Source organism: Prinia subflava, chromosome 1 (genome assembly GCF_021018805.1).
Source record: "Prinia subflava isolate CZ2003 ecotype Zambia chromosome 1, Cam_Psub_1.2, whole genome shotgun sequence".
Taxonomy (NCBI): domain Eukaryota; kingdom Metazoa; phylum Chordata; class Aves; order Passeriformes; family Cisticolidae; genus Prinia; species Prinia subflava.
In genome coordinates, this window is record NC_086247.1 from 16466131 (window position 1) to 16487259 (window position 21129).

A 21129-nucleotide genomic window follows, 5' to 3' on the forward strand; every position below is an offset into this window, starting at 1 on the left:
TTTTTCTTTCTTTTTTTCATCCTCCCTTTCCTGCCTTCCTTCCACGCAGTCCTTCCTTCCTTCCGTGCCTTCCTTTCACACCTTCCTTACTTCTCATACATTTCTTTCAAACATTTTAAGTAAACTTCAACTTTCTTTCTTTCCCCTTTAAAGAATTGGGGACCTTCTCCTTCAATATTATAAGATTAAGGCCACACCCATGGGTTTCAGTCTTGAACACAAGATGTCTCAGTACTGAAGACAGTTAAGTCTTGCAGAGAAACAATCTCAAGCTCTCTTTGTTATGTGTGTCGTCACTTTTTGGTCTTACATGGCAGTCAATGCACTGTTCCTAATCCAAGTGTCATAGCCAGGATTAGATGCTATATTAGAAGGCAACTCGCATATTAGGTGCATGGTTCAGGACTGTAAATTCTGAAACATGGATTCTGAAGTGAAACCCTGCACTGTTTGACTGCTGAAAATTACCTAATGGCATCCAGGGGCCATTTAGGAGGATATGGGGGAACAGAGTAAACTTATGTGCAAGTGCTCTTTTGATACTAAGGTTTGATGCCAACTGAAATCTCATTTGTATTTGAGTTTTAAACATCATGCTATATGCTTTTTAGCAAATAAATTCCGTGATGGATATTATTTTCGTTGTTTCTGGTAACATTTTGCTACTGATTTACCTCTACATGTTTTATTCTTTTTAACAGCTGGTTCTAAAATATTAGTGAAAGATCCCAGACCAGCATTGGGAACACCAAGTCCCAAACTAAGTGGTAAGTACTCCAAGGTTTATATGGTTATAAACCATTTCTGTAGGAAAAACAGTCAGGATCAGTTTAGTGAGATTGCACTGAGTGGTTTAGAATGAGTAAAGGATATTAGATTAGGCACTAGATTAACAAGGGGGTAAGATAATTAAATTGTTCCCTTATTTTGAAGTCCATCTACCATATGGTATAATTTATATCTATATACAGTTTCTGTTACTTAATTAGTTTTATTGGTTTCACTGAAATCACTGTGTTCTATGTAAGATTCTATGCAATTTACCTATTTAGAAACTGTACTAACCTTGAAATAATTTAAAGATGTTTTGCAGTTTTCTTCAGTCTTGCACTTTTTTTTACATATTGCTAATTTTAATTACTTTACCTAAATACTTAGTATCAGTCTTGAATTTAGCCTTTAGGAAAAAAAAGCTTATTTTAGCTGAGATGAGGTAATCTCTCCAGTTCTGGCTGAACTCCAGTTTTAGCTTTGCTGAAGACCGTATTTGGATGTCTGGACAAGAGAAGCTTTCTGTCCACTGAAGAGATTTTTTGAAAAGACCAGTCTCCTTAACTAAAATTAACCTTTGGCTATAATAAACCTATTGAATTTCTACTGATAATGAATAAGATTGAAAAGCAGTACTTTGGCATATGGGGATTTGCGGGCTTTTTCTTTTAACATTTTATGTACTAGTTCAAAACAATGTTTTTCAATGATGTGCTGCTGAATGGTAGACATCAAGTTTTTAATTCAGAAAATTTTCATTCATTTTGTGCAATCCCAATTAACTGCCAATATAGCACATAAAGATCAGTTTTCCTAAAAGTAGGAAAATATATTTCAGGCAGATTACAAATAAACAGCATCAGAGCATTTCCACCATGCAATTTCCTTGCTTGCAGGTCCAGTATCTACATGTTTTTTCAAAACATGTGCAAATGTACATGCACGTACAGAGACAGAAAAACTAAGAAAGCTCCTTTGCCCTTCATAGAGAATACCTGTCTTTGTGTTGCATAAAACAAATGATAAAGGAAAACTGTGGGTACTCCAGTGTGTCCCAATCTTGTATTTAGGGGTATCTGAGAGAGAAAAGGGCAAACATTCTTCTCTCTTACCTGACATGAGATGCCAATGCACACATGAACACAGAGCTTTAAGTTCAGTGTGAATTACTTCAAATAATGTGAAAGTGCTGATTTTAAACAATGATTCTTATAGAGATAACTCTGATACATTACTTTGGAAAGTGTAGTAAGCCCATTTCTAAATCACTTTTAATTTAATTGTTTGAAAGCTATCTCAAATTAAGATTTTAAAGATTTGCATGTATCAGTTTTTACACCATAGGTAGTTTTCTGTTGTTTTGATAGGGTTTTTTCATTGCTAAAAGAGCATTACTTAATAATTTTTTTCAGTTTGTTAATGATAAGTATTAAATGTTAGGGTATAAATCTAGCATATTTATTCCCCAGCAGACTGTGATCTAGTCTAAATTTTTAATTAAAGAATTAATTTTTTTTCTCATGGTGAAGCTCACAATGTTTTTAAGCATTTGAAGACAAGACAAAACTTCTTATATTTTTTTTATTGGAAAAATTGACTAGTTAATAAAGAAAATGCTTATACTATTTCACATCATTTAAAGAAAATGCTTATAAAAATTTTATATCTAAAGAGATTCTAATTTCTGCAAAATTCAATGCTAGCCATATGTCCCTAGCTGTCTATGCTGGCATAGAAAAGATGCCAGTGAGTGGAATATGATCTTCTGGCTAAAGCTTTTAGAATTTGTGAAACGGACTAACTCTGGGACAGGTCCATATGTTAGGAAAAAAGCAAATGAAGATATAGATGTGGTTGTGTTCTTCAGTGCCAATACATTTCTTTCATAAAAGTTCATTCTAGGTTTATATTTTTTTATCTGAAATTATGCCTAGTAGATTTATAAAGAGTAGAGGAAAGAAAATGCTAATATTTATCATACATTTTGTTGGTTGACTTTTTAAGTACTACATATCACAAAATGTATTGAAATGTGTTTTTGTTTGTATAGTTCCTGATGATGTATTTGCCCAAAATTATATATGGAAAGGATCTTACAATTACAAAAGCAAGAAGCAACCCATGACTTTGACAGTCACCAGTTTCAATGCAACTTCAGGAAGAGTAAATGCAACACTTACAAACAGCAACATGGAATTGCTGCTATCAGGTATGGGATAACAAAAACAAATTTCCTTTTTTTTTTCATTTTTCTGTCTTAAATACATTGGTTTCCTGTAACTTACTGCATAACTTAAACTTTATTATCTTATCAAACAAATTTTTATTGCATTTCTGTTCCTTTTCAAATGTGGGATTTTGCCACTTCTTTCCTTCCCCTTGTTTCCTTGTTTTTTTGTTTGTTTGTTTGTTTGCTTGTTTGTTTCACTTTTCCACGTTTTTACTATATTTGGAGTTAATAGTCAATAAGGAGTGAAAGAGTCATATAATTATCATGTTTCTCTTTAAAGCATTTTAAATAAAATTCAAGTACTGTTCCTGAAATTTTCTTAATTCTTATTATACATTTTCCCCACAGTAGCCATACGTTGACCTAAAATACATAATGAACATGGAAAGAAACCAGAGCTGACACTTTTTAGATTTTCTAAGTAAGGAAAAAAAGAATCCTAGAATTGTTTAGATCTAAAAAGGCTTCTAAGATACCAGGTTAATCTAATACTGCCAAATCCACCACTGAACCATGTCCCTGGAAGTGCCACATGAACACATCTTTTAAATACCTCCAGGAATGGTGATTCCACCACTTCCCTGGACAGCCTGTTTCAATGCCAGACAACCCTTTCAGTGATGAACTTTTTCATAAGATCCAGTGTAATCTTCTTCTGGCACAACTTGAAGCCATTTCCTTTCATCTGATTGCTTGCTGCTTGAAAAAAAACACCAAAAGGCACCTTGCTTCAACTTCTTCTCAAGTGGTTGAAGAGAGATGTATTCTCCCTTCAGTCTCCTTTTTTTCCAGACTAAACAACCCAAGTTTCCTCAGACTCTCCTCATAAGACTTGCACTCCAGATCCTTCTCCAGCTCTACTGCCCTTCTCTGGACATGCTCCAGCACTTCCATGTCTCTCTTGTAGTGAGGGGCCTGAAACCGAATGCAGGATTTAAGGTGTGGCCTCACCAGTGCCAAATGTGGGGGGATGAGTCCTGCCCTGGTGCTGCTGCCCACCTTATTTATTATACAAGCCATAATGCCACTGGCCTTCCTGGCCACCTGAGCTCACTGAAGGATCGTGTCCAGCCATGGCTAGCACCCCCAGGGCCTCCCAAGCCTGCAGAGTTGCCTGGGGTTGTTATGACCCAAGTGCAGGCCTATTGATCAAACTGTCCAGATCCCTCTGCAGAGCCTTCCTACCCTCCAGCACATCAACACTCCTGCCCAGCTTGGTGCCATCTGCAAACCGAGGGTGCATTATCCAGATTATCAATAAAGATATTAAACAGGACTGGCCACAGCATTAAGCTCTGGGGAACACCAGTTGTGACTGGCCACCAACTGAATGTAACATTAATCAACACAAATCTCTGAGCTCAGCCAGCCTGTCAGCTTTTAACTCAGTGGAGAGTCCACCTGTCCAACCCATGAACAGACAGTTTCTCCAGGCGGATTCTGTTGGGAATGGCGTCAAAGGCTTTACTGAAGTTCAGTGAGACAACATCCACAGCCTTTGTTTCATCCACTGAGTCACCTTATCATAGAAGGAGCCCAGAGAGCCAAGCAAAATCTGCCTTTCATCAGCCTATTTGGCTGGGCCTGATCTCCTGGTTGCTAGGAGGGTTGGTCTACAGGAAGGATGTAATAAGCCACAGAATCTGTGTTTCTGCTGAGATCCTATTTCCCAGTATTGAATAGACTGGTGAATTTTTATCACCAGGTTTGTCTGTTAAATTATTTTGTAGGTGTCCTTTGAAGAATCATGCTTAAGAGTGGACTGAATGTTTTCTGACCATGTTTGTCTTGGCTGTGTGTAAATTTTTTTCTACTGTATTAATTTTATCCAAGTAATTTTTGTGATGATATTAGGAACAACAGATGTAGTATTTTGTATTTTTAGAATTAGAAAAGTAAACCGCTGTGCTTTCTCACTCAAAACACTCCTCCTCCAAATATAAGGCTCCTTCAACTAGACACAAATGTGATTCCAAATGCCCTTTTCCACTCTACGTACAGGCATTACGCATGTCATCAGGTAATTATTTTTTTTTTTTTAATTTCCCTATTCTACAGATAGAACGCTGAGATCGTGTTACAGTGAGATGTACTGAAAGGGTATCTTAGGGCCAGGGAAGTAGGGATGGATCAAAAAATACATTTACATGCTAGGAAGCTGAATTCACCTATACTCAGTTGGTAGTTTTCTTAAATGAAAAGTAGTTCCCTCCCCCTGCATAATTTACTGTTTTGCATTCCATCATTTGATGCATCTATTTTTACTTCTTTTTATTTTGACACCTGTGCTTGCTGTAATTATACATAGACTAAACCCGTCTTGCCAAGGCTCATTCACTTGAGCTCAGTGCAGTGTTAACACAAAAGTAAGTCTTCTCATTGGCTCAGAGATTATTTATATGTAATGATACCTCCTATTGGGCAGTGACCAATCCTTAATGTGGAGAAGACTTTTGTTTTTTCAGTTTGGGCATGATCACAAGAAACATGAATTAGGAATCATTGCCCATGGAAGATGAAATCACTAAACATATTGTGGTATTTATTTTCATTTCCATATTAAAAAATAATGATATTTGGGTTCTAAATAATTATTCTGCAGGAACAAGAATGAGTCAATAATTATGTCTAAAAAGTAAATAAAGTTGCATACAAATCTTCTCATTATGTGGAAGAAACTGTTTTGTAAATGACCGTACCAACTGATGAAGAACAATCCAATTGTAAAAATATTTTCAATTTTTTTAACTTAGTGGCAGCTTTTGGAATAGAATTTGTGTATGGATGTTCCTATTATCATGTTTTCTATGTAATGGCTAAATTATATACATTGAAAGTAGGGATGGGAGGTTTAAATACACTCTTCCTGATTCAGAACAATATTTTCCATTTCAAATCAGATGGCTGTCAATGTTCTGTCTAAGGCTTGAAGTAACAGCTGTGTGTATGGGGTTTCCCTTCTCTCCTCTCTACAGCCTAAGCTAAAAACTGTTTCTATTGAAATCTTATGATTATTGAAATAACTTCAAAATAGAGTGGATCTCTCTAAACAAACAATGTTGACAATTGGTATCTATTCTTCCTGATTCTCTTCTTTAAGACAAGAGATGATGTGTTTATTCTACATTATTTTTCTAGTCAACACGAATACGATTTTTTTAAACTATATTCTACAGGAGTGTATAAAAGCCAGGAAGCTCGGCTAATGCTCCACATATATCTCATTAAAGCACCCTCCCATACAACTGCAAGCAAGTTGAAAGAGGAAAAATGGGCTATGGATGGTTTTGTGAGTATATTTGTGTTACAAAAGAGAGATTTTTTTTGTATGATTGAAATCATGCTGGTTTTTACATCCAAAAAATCTTGAGACATATCAAATGGAATATTTTTAGAAAGGCTGAGTCATTAAATTACATGAAAATTTTCTTGTAAAATGCAGGAGACCAGTCTAAGGGAAAATATGGGAATAGTCATAGAGTTTAGGCAAAATTATAATGTGTGTTAGTACAGAAGCCTTTTTCATAGGTCTTTTTATTCCAATATATTTAGGCATTTTATCATAATTAAACATAAAACCAGTTTATGATAATATTGTATTCAATTAATAGAATAACAATTTTCATCATTATGTTAGCATACATGTTTTACTTTTTGGTGATTTTTTAGAAATACCTTGAAAAGGATGAACTGTCACATGTATTTGGAAAACTGAATAGATTACTCCAGTTTAGGATTAGGCCCCTTGAGGTTCTGGGTCTGAGTTCATGCTTTATAACAGAGAGGAAGAGAGTACATAACTGAGAGAAGGAGGGGTAAAGGGGAGGATTAAATAGCCCAGGTTTATGGGATGTGATTAAACCATGAAAAGAAAATGCCTTCCAAGAACAGATAGAGAAAAAAGTAGATTTTTTTAGAAAACAAAGAGCCTGAAGTTTAGATGAGGATAAACACTCATACATCCTTACTACACCCTGTGATTTTTTAAGGAATTTGTCTGTTTTCTTGTTTCACCTATTGGTTAAGCACTACAGGGACACCACTAGACACACAGAGACAGCACATGCCATGTGTACATTGAATTGTACACACAAATTTATATTTTTAGAACAAGTGGCACTGATTGAACAATAACTTTTTAAAGGTGCAGAGTGAAAACCTAAGACTTTTTACTAGTACATTTGTTGCTTGATGAGTTTAGTTTAACTGTCTTGGATTGTACAAACAAGGCTTCACAAACATGCTCCTGAGGTAGCAAAGCAAAGAATTTACTTTCAGACTTCTAGATATACAAAAGTAGACAGTATACTCCCTACATTCCATATGCTATTTACATACTGTTCTTACTTGACCTTTTTTTGTCTTTGAGTCTTGGAACAGCACAGAGAGGCTGCTTTTGCCCAAAGTAAAAAGTTCACCAGAGAAAGACACCTGATCTTCAGTGAAAACAGCTTCAGGTCACTGCTGAAGATAGGCTGTCTTGAGACAGGGCAGCTTAAGGGAGAAGTTTGAAGGAATCTACCTAGAAAACATTGAATTTAAACCTAATAACTATTCTTAGAAGCGAGTATCTGTTGAGTTGTATACAGTACACTGCTTTAGACTGTATTTACTGTAATAAGAGAGATAATCATAGGATCACAACCATCCCTACACTCCCGCAAGCCTTTTAGTTTATACAAGCATATTTTGCCCTTGTAACAAAGCCTTATTCAATATTCTTCTGGTCCATGGCTGTATAATTAAGTGCTTATTGGTATAGGCACTGAGAAAAATCAATTTCAAATTTTTTTAATTTAGTTTAAAACTAGCTATTAAAACCTCAGTACTTGTATTATTAGGATTATATGCAACATAACTTTTTCAATCTACTTCCTAAACCGAACAGAAAATTATGAAGTATGTAAGAGCTTAGAAATACTGACATTTGAACTGCCAGAAACTTTAGGTCTTAGTAGTTTTCAAAAAATACTGTTAAAGGTAGTGTAAGGTGTCATATGTGACCATAAACCACCATGTCTAAGTTGTGCCTATAACAGTCCTTTTCTTTTGAACTTTATGTATAAATTTCCTAGAAAAGGAGGGCATTTAAATGGGGAATAAAAGCTACAAGTCAAGCATATTAGGATATAGAATAGAATAGCTCCCATTCAAATATATACATGTAACTTGCCACAAAGTTTTCCCAGTTTAATTCAAATTGCTTTTTGTTTACAGGTTTCTGCTGAACCTGATGGAGCAACTTATGTTTTTCAAGGATTCATCCAGGGTAAAGATTATGGACAATTTGGGCTTCAAAGAATAGGTATTCAACAAATTCTAATTCTTTGCTAGTTCATTGTTCCATATTCAGTTTTATTAAATCCAGTAGTATGAGGGTATTTGCAGTATGTAAACAGAATTGACATTTTTTAGAATATTGAGATATTAATATCTTTCAACTGTCATTTAAGTGGTAGTTACAAATAAGTTGTAAGGAGCTATAGATGACTTGCAATCTACTGCTTTGTATACATATTCATTTGTAATATTTTGAGAAACTTTTTTATCCCAATATGTGTAAAATGCATTTAGATTGATATCTTAATAGCTGTCTAGAAAACCTATGTAGTAGAATGCTTTGATAAATTGATTTCTTGCTTATGGTGCTGAAACACCATTTCACCTAAGCATTTGTTAGAAGAGGAAAACTGCTAAATACTGCAGATAAATACTTCCATTACTTTTAAGAAGAAAAGGAGAAAAACACTTCATAAGTGTTTATTTCCTAAAAATTAACTTCTTGTTTCTATACTAAGAGAGCTTTGGTAACAGAGCTCTGGAGACAACATTCTGTTGGGCTATTTAGGAAAAGAATTTCATTTTCTTTTCTAAAGTTGTCTTAAGAACTGGGATATTTCTCCTCTCATATGAATTTAAATTTAGTTTATACTGAATTTTAAATGATAAAATGCTGTTGGGAATGCCTTAGAAGAGGGCTTTCTTTTTGCTGATACAATGACTGTTTAGATAGGGTTCTTACCTTCAGGTAAAATTCCTATATGTGGATGGAAGATTATGTTCTTTCAGCCACAAAGTATTGTCTATTCTTACAGTTTTTTTCAGAAAATCAAGAAATTCTTTAATTTTTGAATGTGCTGGAAAGAAGAAATGTAAAGTCTTTTTTTCTCTTTTCACAGTTCTAAGTCACAGTAAAATATACTGATCTTGTTTTTCACTGCAATTTCATATGCAAATTACTTTCCAAGAATTTTTAGAAATATCTTTATCAAGAAATGTTTTCTTTCAATGAATATAAGAAGTTACTTCCTTTTATTAACTTCTTAAAAATATTTGAACATCGTCTAAGAAAAATTAAAATGCAAGACTTCCTTGGCAAATTGTTTTGACAGATTATTACAAAAAATTATATTTCTTCATTTGATTTTTGGATATGTTTGAGATTCTTTTCTGTAATATGTTGAAGGTAAATTTTATTGGTGTATAACTTCAAGGAAAAGAATGATTCAGAGTCAAATTCTATACAAGATTTTATTGTAGCTAATATAGTCAATAATATCACTATAAAGAGATTCACAATCTTTGAACAGGTTTCGTTTAGCATGCCTACCACTTCATTATTTCATGCACGTAACCTCAAAATGATTGGCTTCTCTGAAATAAAATGTTTCGATTATTGTTCCCACACAATTTTCATCACATGGTTGGTTTCTGGGGTCTCAGTCATGGATGATTGTTTGGGGTTTGGGGTCTTTTTTGTGGGTTTTGTTTTGTTTTAATTTCTCTGTATTGACTTATAAAGTCAAGAAAGTCAGAAAACATTACGACCTAATCAATTCATAAAAGATCCAGTTAAAAGCTTGAAAACTAACTTTGAAGATGCATTAGAGAATCACAGAATCAACTAGTTTGGAAAAGACCTAGGAGATCATTGAGTCCAACCTATGACCTAACATCATTTTATCAACTAAGCCATGGCACTAAGTGACACATCCCATCTTTCTTTAAACACCTCCAGTGTCTATTACTCCACTACTTTCTTGGGCAGCCTGTTCCAATGCCCAAGCATTCTTTCTGTATTTTTTTTTTTTAATATCTGTGTCATTTTTATAACCTTTCTTGACATTTAAAAGGGATATAACTTGTCTGTGTAGGTAATGTAGATAAGTATTCTTCAGCTATGCAGCAGGTCATAAGTCTATTTTTTATCAGTATCTGGCTTTAGCTATTCAAATTTGTTCCTATCTCTTTTACTCTCTGTATCAATAGCAACACCTAAGGAAGTAATGAGTTTTCAATTTGCTTTTCAGGTGATTGACCTTTTCCTTGATAGTATGTTGTGGTTTTATATATGTAGTATTTTTAATTACTGAAATATACAAATAAAACCATAATATAATCAATCTAACCTATGCATTATTATAAATTTGACTTTTCATATCACAGTACAGTAATGTGTTTTCATTACATACACAAGTTGAATCCCATGCAGAATTATGCTGTAAGATATTTACTGTATCAGAGTAGGTGTACTGTTCTGCCAACATGTGGCATCCCCATATTAATCAGAATATGGTATGTATTAGAAGTCCAGATGGCCTCAGCATACAGCTGTATGAATGCAGCAGAACATGATGATGACCCAGTCACAAGGTGTTACTGAATTCCAAAGATTATGGGATAGTATGTGCTGCTGATTACAGACACGTATACAATATTACTTGTTTTTTCTTATTGTTTTTTTAGGTCTTAACATGTCTGAGGGTTCAAATTCTTCTAATCAACCACATGGTACAAATAGTAGTTCAGTGGCCATTGCTATCCTTGTGCCTTTCTTTGCCCTTATATTTGCTGGTTTTGGCTTTTATCTTTATAAACAAAGGTAAGTACAAATAACATATACAGTACTTCTCTACTCCTCTAAGTGTTGGTAATTTTTTTTTTGTCTTCAGTTTTTGCTAGTGTAACTGAAGTTTTCTGTAAAACAACAAAGGCTTTGCAAAATATGCATGTAGACTGTTCTTCCTACACCTATTAAGATGTGGTATAATAACTAGGATGAGTTTACTATACAGCACTTTCATTCTTACCTGTTTAAAATCTTATAAATTTATCTCTTCATGATAAAACATGATGCTGCAAATTATTAGCTTATATTGAATAATAGTTAGATTTTTTGTGTAGTTACAATAAATTGTCTTTATTCTTTTCTTCATATGACAGAATTGAGTTATGTCCTGAGCAATTTATCTTAATGCCTGACCAATTTATTTGCATAAAAGTATATGCAAACATTATGTCGTCAAGAGATTTCATTGTGAAACTGTTTCTGCATCTGAAATTATTAGTTCATATGTAATTATGTTAAATAGCCACCAGTCTTCTCAGTTTCATCAGTCTAAGTTCAACAGGTTTTTCATGTTGCTGAGACCGTTATTAATTCTTTGGATGCAGTAAGCTTCTCCTGTAGCCTTGAATTTGATGACTAAAGAAACCTTAATCACTTTAATGCCAAGACAGTTCATTGCATACTAACTGCCAAAATGGTGATTTACATCTGATAGTCTGACAATAATACTAGTAATATATTATAGGATAACATTAGTTTAAAACGTGTACCATAATTTTTAATTAGTTTTCAACTAATCAATTGTTTTCAACTGCTCCCAGCATATGAAAAATTGCCCATGTAATCTTTTATGTATTTGCTATTAGCTGTATGCTGTAAGCAGTTGTCTTGACTTTCCATACGGATGATCTACAATACTGTATACATTTTGTATAGAAATATAGATCAAAAGCTTTTAAGGGTTTGAACTCTGATATTTTTAGTCATTTAGTGAAAAAGAGGGCATTTCAGCTATAAACTTATTCTTGGTAAAATTGCTGAGTCTCTGAAGGAAAAAAAAAACCCTCAGTCCTCTGACTGGGGAGCTATTGTGTCTTTACAAGATTTTGTTGTACTTTTTATAATCTGATTATCCAAGTGGAATGAATAACAACTTGGATAATGCATAATGGATACAATAACAACGGATAGCCACTTCCAAGGTTGTTAACTAAGTTTCTAAGTGAACACCATTTTCAAGGAATCATAAAGCTCTTAAGCTTCAATAAAGACAGTACTAATTGTTAGCATAAATACCGTAAAATTTTTTTTACAAAAAATCGAGATGTCATGTTTAGCTCCTATAATTGGAATTGGGAGCTAAACTCTGTTCTGATTTTTAAACCATATTAAGTCAATGAGGAAGACTGCAGTTACAAATCTTCTGTCTTTCTTCCACAGGACTGCACCTAAAACACAGTACACAGGATGCTCTGTACATGAAAATAATAATGGACAAGCAGCTTTTGAAAACCCCATGTATGACACAAATGCAAAGTCAGTGGAAGGGAAAGCAGTACGATTTGACCCCAACTTGAACACTGTTTGCACAATGGTATAATGTGGTAACAATTTGTCTTCAAAGTCTGGAAATTGACACACAATACAGTGCACACACAGTTCACTGATTAAAAAAAAAATTAAAGAAATGAAAAAAAAAAAATTAAAGCACACTTTTCAGGATCTAGTGGGTCACCTTTTCCTGAGGATGATAGGCAAGTCTGGGTTGTAGTTATTTTGTTTTTATTTTGTTTTTCATAAACTGGATCAGAATTCTTCTTTGTGTATGCCACAGAGAGTTTTAAAAAATTTTGCTGCACTCTATGAGTGCTACTCACAGTTTATTTGCTTTTTTAAAAAAGGAGGTTATTCTAAAACATAAAACATATTTGCATATATTGGAGGAGCATCCACTATCAGTATTCTGTGCTTTATAAAAACTATAATAGAGGGACTGGGTTAAAAAAAAAAAAGATATAGGTAGAAAATAAGAGCTATACTTACAGGAGACAATAGGTCACTGATATCTCTTTAACAGTCATATGCTACATATTTCTCATGAGTTTGTATCTTTTTTCCTTTTTCAGCCCATTAAATATTTTATTTTTCTCAGAAAAGTTGAATTTCTGAGTCCAGGATGTAGTATTTAGAAATCAGCAAGTACAACTTACTCTTTTCATATCACAGAAAAAAAAAAAAAAAATCAAAATTTCTTGTCTTTATAAAGTAAATATTCTTCCCTGCTTTACATCTTGCTTCATTTCCGTGTTCCAAGTAAAGAACGTTTTCTCTGTTTCTATTAACAACATCCGCAAATTGTAATGTTTATATATTTCTTTTGTCAATCATATATCTAGACAAATTTTACAACGAAGAATCTAATATGAATTGAGCTTTGTATGTGACTATGTTCCTTTAATGTTGAAGAACATTCAGGTATGACCATCTTACATTTGTTTCAAAAGTTAAAACATAATTTAATATTTCCTATTAAAAAGTGCAGTTTACAGTAATATTAGTAATGAAATCCCAATATCAAAAATAGGAGTCCATTTTTCAATCCCTGTTATTTAAAACTCGGCCATATCTCACCTGTTTGTTCCTTCAGCATTTTGGCAAAATGCATGCACAAAGCATGATGCAATCCCATTGAAACTGATGGATTCTAAGAGACTTCAATGAACTTTGGATCAGATCTCCAAGGCAACAGGAAGTTCTAATTTGGAAATAATGTGTTTCCATATCTATTACATCTATATATTCCAGTACTCTATGGAAAAAAATCCTTACAGCTCATTTAAAATTGAATATATTACCATAGTGCAATGAAAAAAAAATTGAGATATATATGTATAAAGCCATGATTTTATTAGGGACAATCCATTCATTTTAGGAACAATTCAGATTTCACAGCCCTCAAATACAAGTTTTAGACATTCCAGAATCACTTCTAAGGAAATACAATTTTTAGTTTTACAGTTATTTCATATTAGAATAATTCAACAGGAACTCAGTAATTTATTTGGTGTAGGTCATTGTCTTCCATTCATAGCATGACTCACAAATGCTGTGTGTTAGCCAGTGTGAATTATATGTTATTGTCCCTTTCAGACATTAATAATTCTGTGAAAATAACCTTTTTATTACCGTAATAGAGAGTGCCTACCAAAAATCATTGTACCCAGGATTGCTGCTTGGATTTCTATAATGTTTGATGAATTTCTTATAAATCATTTTACAACACTTTGTTTTGAATATTCATACAACTCTGTCAAACTGTATTCTACTAAAAGGATGCTGTTTTATATTTTATACCATTGGTTGTTATTTATTCTTGTTTATTCAAATGACTGCAATAACTATTATTCATTCATTAATATTAAGGTTAATACATTTGAGATCGTTTAAAATGTTTCTTCTGCAACTGGCTACTCCTCTTATATTAATGCATACACTTTTGTAAAGAAGTATATTTTTATGAAAAAGGATTTGTAAAAGTATGATGTAAATTTTCAGTGCAATGTAAACAAAATAAAACCAGACAATTGCTTTTTTTAACCACGTCTCTTCTTTAGAACATAAGCTTTAAACTCATTTAAGATGGGAAGATGATAAAATAACCAAATTAAGAATTCGAATTTGGTATTTGTGTGGGTATTAAAATCATGTAAATTTTTCTGAATCTTTCTGCAAATTTTAGGTGAAGTTTTAAGATATAAATTGCTTTCAAAAATAATTGATGAGCACAGTGTTTAAAGCTATTTATTTTAAATTTATTTTATAATATTTTAAAATATAAATATTTTAAAGTATTTAAATATTTTTTGGTTTTACTTGAGGAAGCAATTTTACAGAAAAATAGGCCTACCATTGTCAACCCAGTGGAAAGCATAGGGAAAAAAATTAAAAGAAAAAAGTAATGTAGAAAACTTTAGCTTTCCTCAAGATTGTAGACAGCCCTTATTATTGTTTTGCTACCTTTTCTCAGAAATGTGCAGGGCATATTAACAAGTAGTACCACTGCATACAATATTTTCTGGCGTTAAAAACCCTCAGTGATTCTTTTAATGACATTGAATTGGAAGGAGCAATGTTAATTATATTACTATAATATAGAAACTGTCTTTTAATGAGTCCTTTCACTTACAAGCATGGAAAGTGGATGGCAAATCCTGATCTGAAATGCTAGAATAGAATAACTGGACATGGGGGAATAGTCTAAAATTAATTTGTGAATTTGATTCTCTATATAAATTTAAAATGCCAATTCAGGTCCATGTTGAAATTGCTGAAAACTGTGTTGTTAAATACATTAGAGAAAGAAGTATGGATTCAGTGTAAAAAGCATGAGGATTATGTTTGTGAGGGGGAGGACCTGGTGTTCTAGAGCAAATTGGTTCACTTTGCAAAACAAAAAAATCGTGTTTCACAGAGCCAAACTAGACTGTGAAGTTAAGCTCTTTGACTTTTGTTTATGCATTATGTTTCAATATGTAAAAGTAAATAAAACATCATATTAGCTTAGCTAATTCCACAATTATGTTAATCAACTTAGCTAATATACCCAGTTTGCACTCTTCAAGAATTATACTGACTTCATTGTTATAGAAAATGCCCTATTCATAATAGAATAAATTTGGGGTTAGGTTAGTTTGTTTGCTTTGGTTTTGTATGTTGGATTTGTTTGTTGTTTGTTTGTTTGTTTGTTGAGTTTTCTTTTTGAGGGAGAAGGAGGTTGCTGTTTGGGGTGGGGTATTGTTGTTTATTTTTTTTTACTGTAGTTCATTACATGTTTGACTTATAAATTGTGATCTGTTTGATTTTCTAGTAGCAGAGTGGTCTATTTTCGCTGTGGCAGATGGAATTCCAAGTTTTGGTTGCTTCACTGGAGATTGTTAGCATAGTCTACTTACTGTCTTTTGTTTTTCTTGGGAAGGTAGCTGGGTAGATACCACTGGCTACATTATTCAAGTAAACAGAGTACACAGAGAAAATGTGCATGAATAGAAATTGTTATGCAACTCTGTGAGTCTCTTCAAGATTAAGACAGTGTAATATTATGGACTGAAGTTTAAATTTTTCTTTTAATATTCTATAACATTGAGCCCTTTTATTTTTACATTACCTGGCTGTCAAGACACATCTTGTCCAGAACATGACATTAGATCACACTAGGATCTGGTTTGTTACAGGAATCCAGAAACCACACAGCTTCAATCACACTCACCAAAATAGCAGTTCTCGTAGAACTTCTCAGAAGCATCATAAAATTGAGCTTAAATTCTCATATTTCACTTTGGTTTCTGAAACAGAACTGCCATTAATATGAAGACATCTTAAACTGGAGGAATTCTTTTACAAAAGCAGAACAAGCTGTTCTTGTCAGGGAAATGGTTTAATGGCTACAAGTCTTACAGTGTCTATGCAGAGCTAATGGGAAGTACAGTGAGCCTGTAGCCAAGTCATTAAGCTATTAATTGCATCTGTATTGCAACATCATTATTTATAGGATGATAAGAGTTAGAGAATATGCCTTATATCATTTGTTGTAATAAAGCCCCACAGTCTTTGTTACATTGATTTATGAAAATATTTTATAATTTCAGATTTGCAGTGAGGATTGGTATAGGTACATGAAGAGCCTGGAATACTTAAGCAATGGTAAATTCAGCCACCAAGTTCCAGAGCTCCTCTTACACACGTTGCTTGTAGTCTTAGCAGCCTTTCATGGTACATCAGAAAATCTACATAGCATCTCTCAAAATCCTCAACTTTCCCTTCATTTCTCTGTGTTCCTGTGATTTAAATTTTGATTTGGTTGCCAAAAGTTTAGATAAACAAGATGGAGAAAGATGCACTAGGTTGGTCTTCAGGTAATCTGTATTACTGGTTAACAAATAAACATATTCACCTCCTTTTCTATCTTTCCTTATGCAATAATTTATTCTTACACAAGAGAGTATTCACGTGAGGCAAGCATGATACAATGTTTAGGAATGCAATTAGGTTTTAAGATTCCTGTTCTGTATATTTATTTTCCAAAATCTTTTTGTGATCTCAGATTTTAAACAAATTAAGTCCTGTCATTTCCACACTTAGTTTCAGATTGTCTCCCACTGCCTGATAATTTTCTTCATAGTCTACTATGTACCGATGTCCTAAGTGACAGTTAGGACAATCTAAAAATGACTCATCTTTTGGTTTCTTTATGTAGTAAAATAAGTACAATAACTAATAGCTCAGGACAATAATTTTGAATTTTAATGTCATATATTATACAGAACCTATATTAAATTAAAATTGAATATTAGGTTTGATTACACAAAATTATTTCAGTGAAGTAAATGTGTTCCTATTAATTATCTTCTTGTTTCTGAAACAAAGACAATATATTATCCTAATTTGCTGAAGTGTAGTTTTTTTCAGAAGTGTAGTTCTGAAATGTAGGTGCCATCCTTTTATGAAAAATTGTTGTTTAAGACATATATGACATAATTATCCAGTGAATATTTGTCAGTGTTCCATACTTTGCTGCACACCAATTCATGCTAAAGCAGACAGATTAAGCTGATCAGGTCAAAACACATTTTGTCTAAAGTATATTGAGAACACACTTGTAGAAAATGCCCTGGGGCAACACAGGCTGAAGAGAAGGTAGCTTCCAACAAAGGAACTATACATGCATTTTAAGGTAAAAACCACATTAACTCATGACCAGAATTTTATGCTCTAGTTGCATGTTCACATTTCTAAGTATAGAATCATATATCTTCTCTGTATGCTGAAGCCATGTCAATGTGATATAGATTATCTCTAACCATAGCTAAAAAAGGCTAGTTGTGCCACCTCAGTCATGTCTATAATTTAAAATAAAATTATGGTGGATTTTATCATTCACAAAAAACAAAGTTAATACAATTATTCTTGTGTACAGAGGTTTCCAGTAAATAAAGAAATTGATACCACGTGTGAATGAGCTAAGATAAATTGTCAATTTCTCTCTGAGAAAGAGATTAAGTAGCACAAGTAAAATTCATGAGAACAGAACTGTCTGCACCACAGCCATGGGTTCCAGAGAATCATGTAAAGTGATGAAAACAAATAAGGAAATAAAGAGCTGATAGTTGAGGAGCCAGTTAAGGTGAATGTTTCTTATCATTCCTAAGGATCCAGAAGACACTGATGAGAATATGTTCATATATGCTGGAGGTATATTTATGCTTGCACAGAGTATGTAGATACTATATAATAAATAATAAACCAGATATATCCATGCACACATCTAATTTTAAATCAAACCAGTTGTGTTGAGATTTTCTTTATTCTTTTTAATGTACAGCCAAAATATATACAATATAAAATATATATTATATAAACATATAATTTATAACTACTGTAGTACTCTACACAGCATAGGAAGCATATGCAATATGTAAGTTATATATGTATTGCATATATAATATATAGATTATATCTATAAATAAATGTATAATATGTAAATTTTTATACATACTCTTTTTTTTTAGTTATGTGGCTAAGTTAATTTTACAAGTGGAAGATACTCATAAAACATTTATTGCTTCAAATTATGGTATGTTTGCCATATATTGATCCATAACAATAATAAGAGTATCCAATGTCTGAAGTAACATATGCTTCATGTTAAAATAAGAGAAGAAAGTAATATAACAAATGTCATAAGATTAATAGACATCTACAGAAATCTGAATAATTAGTAGCCTCATATTTTAAAAAAAAATCTTTAAAACTTTTAATGATCTTTTTAGTGTAGTAGCATAATTCTAGTCTTCATGCTTTAACTCTGTTCTCCCATTCTAAAAATTTAATAGTTTCATGATACCACAATAAAAATATCCAGCTACATGACACTCTGTCCTTCATCATAGTTCTTGTTACCTCTAAGGGTAAGATTTGGATACCCACCTATGTGGGATGTCATGACCCTGACATAGCTAGCTTTATTTTCCAAACTAAACTTAGATTTTAGAAAGGTGGAAGAGATATAAACCCTACTCTTATGCAGTGCAGAAATATGATGCAACAGAAAGTAATGTGCCTTCTTTTATTTAGTTTTTCTACTTTTTAACATATCAGGGCTAGGTTATAAGAAAAGAAAATTCTCTTATTTCCCATATATTAAATTGGCAAAATATGGTGCTTAATGATAAAGCATTTTCTTCTTCCCAGTGCTTTTAACTGCTGATTTCTTAGTAAGCACAAAAGGGGAAAAAACAGAAAAATTAAAAAAGAGCACTATCAGCCAAATCTTGCCCTAGCTGAGACATGAGGGAGTGAACAGATAATACATCTTCTGTTGGGCTTGGTGTACTTAAGGGTCTTTCCAATCTAAATGATTGTATGATTCAATGCTGTTGTGCAATGTGATCATTATGAAAGAATTCTAGGTTGTCCATGTAGCAGTTGTAAGCAATATAGTTATGTAGATCATAAAGGAGAGCAGATTGTCAGTTCTGCTTCCTAGTCATGAAAAGATCCATGAAAGTCAGTAAGAAAACAGTTCCATTCTGTGGCAGGTTTTGAAATTTCAGAGGCTTTTTTAGAGTTTAAGAGGAGATATGTGTCCAGCTAGAATCACAATCTAGATATTACTCTCCTGAGAATGCTTGCTGTCCAGACCTTGACTTCTAGAGTCTGGGTGCTGAGACTCTAAGTACTAAATAAAGCTAACAAGTTTCTGGCAGCATTGTGCTGGCATTTAAAATGCCTTTGTGAAATGTTTGAATTTGGACAGCGCAATAAATTCTGGGGGAAGAAAAAGGTTTTGTGAAAATGGTGTCTCTTGAGAATATGAGTCTATATAACTCATGTTAGATATAGAAAAAAAATTGTAAGTTCTCAGAACTAAAATACACATATAAAACTCTCAGTATCTTTTATAGTCTATTTTTAAAACTTCAAGTTAAGACTTCTTTTGACTGTTGCGCAATAATAGAAAGCTGTAGTTGTCATAGCCAGGAATATTACAACTGAGTAGGAAAAATTTTCACACTATTGAAATAGTGCATTCTCCATCATAGAATCACAGGATTATATTATCATAGAGTAATTGGGATCGGAAGGAACCTCAGAAGCTTTACCTAAAGTTTCTCAAGTAACCATCTGGTTGGGTTTTATAAACCTCAGTGAATGGAAAGTGCACAACTTTTCTTTTAACCTCTTTTACCTCCTAACCCTCCTCATTGGGGAAAAGTTTCTTTGTCTGTAAAGGTGGAGCTGCTCAGGAATTTTGGCTGTTGTTTCTTGTCTTCCTGACATGTGTTTCTGCAAGAATTTTGACTCTGTCTTCTTGAGGCTGTTTTTGCAGGTATTTGGATGACTGTCGTTAGGTCCTCCCTTAAAAGTTTTCTTTTCTTTAGGCTAAATGTACTCAGGTCTCTAAATCCTCACAAAACAAATTTTGCAGTGCCCAAACTTCTTGGTGGCTAAGCCAATTTATCAACATCTTCCTTGCTTTGGAAGTCTCTAAACTGACTGCAGCATACTAGGTGATGTCTAAAAGATGTTGAGTAGAAAGGAAATCCCTCATTCCACTGTCTGTGCTACTATTAACTTTGGCCAGGATTCCTTTGGCCCTCTGCTGTACAGCACACTGATGGCTCATGATCAGCTTGCTGCTTGCTACAACTCCCAGAGGTTTTTCAGGAGAACTTTCTTCCCCTGCTGCTAGCTCCAGCTTGTACCATAGCCAGAGGTCTCTTTTCCAGGTGCAAGATATCCTATTTGTTCTTGAAGAATTTCATAAAGTTCCTGTAACTGTGTATCAGGTCCTTTTTGATGGCAGCACTGCCCTCAGCAGTATTGCTGCTCTTTCACTCACACATTGTCATTGCATATTTGCTGAGAATTCAGTCTGTCGGCTCCTCTGGATCACTGATATGGATATTAAACAGGACATGTTCCTGATTGGACATATGAGGAAACACCACCAGACCCCTTGGTTAGGTTAAACTCTCCTTTGATCCTGACCTCCCAAACAATTTTTTTAATTCATTCAAATTATGATGTCTTAACTTGGATACAGACATATTTTGAGACACTTTAAAGACTTACTAAAGTTAAGATACATTACATCAGTACTCTTCCCTCATCCACTACAAATATAGTCATTTTTTATTAAAAAAGGCAATCCATTTATTTGGGCAATATTTTTAATACAGTGGTGATCAAATACACTTTAAAGGCTGCTGACAGAGGTTGT

At 33.4% G+C, this 21129-nt stretch overlaps 1 protein-coding gene across 3 annotated transcripts in view; it reads left to right on the top strand.

The window, feature by feature from the left end:
- Positions 1-14421, top strand: part of CSMD3 (CUB and Sushi multiple domains 3) — a 585345-nt gene extending 570924 nt beyond the window's left edge. For all 3 annotated transcript variants that reach the window (XM_063423509.1, XM_063423591.1, XM_063423676.1), the window contains 6 exons: positions 702-767; positions 2822-2980; positions 6178-6290; positions 8219-8306; positions 10748-10883; positions 12291-14421. In XM_063423509.1, coding sequence (XP_063279579.1) covers positions 702-767; positions 2822-2980; positions 6178-6290; positions 8219-8306; positions 10748-10883; positions 12291-12450 — 722 coding nt within the window. In that variant the 3' untranslated portion in view covers positions 12451-14421. The remainder of the gene's footprint in view (positions 1-701; positions 768-2821; positions 2981-6177; positions 6291-8218; positions 8307-10747; positions 10884-12290) is intronic.
- The last annotated feature ends 6708 nt before the right edge of the window (positions 14422-21129 follow it).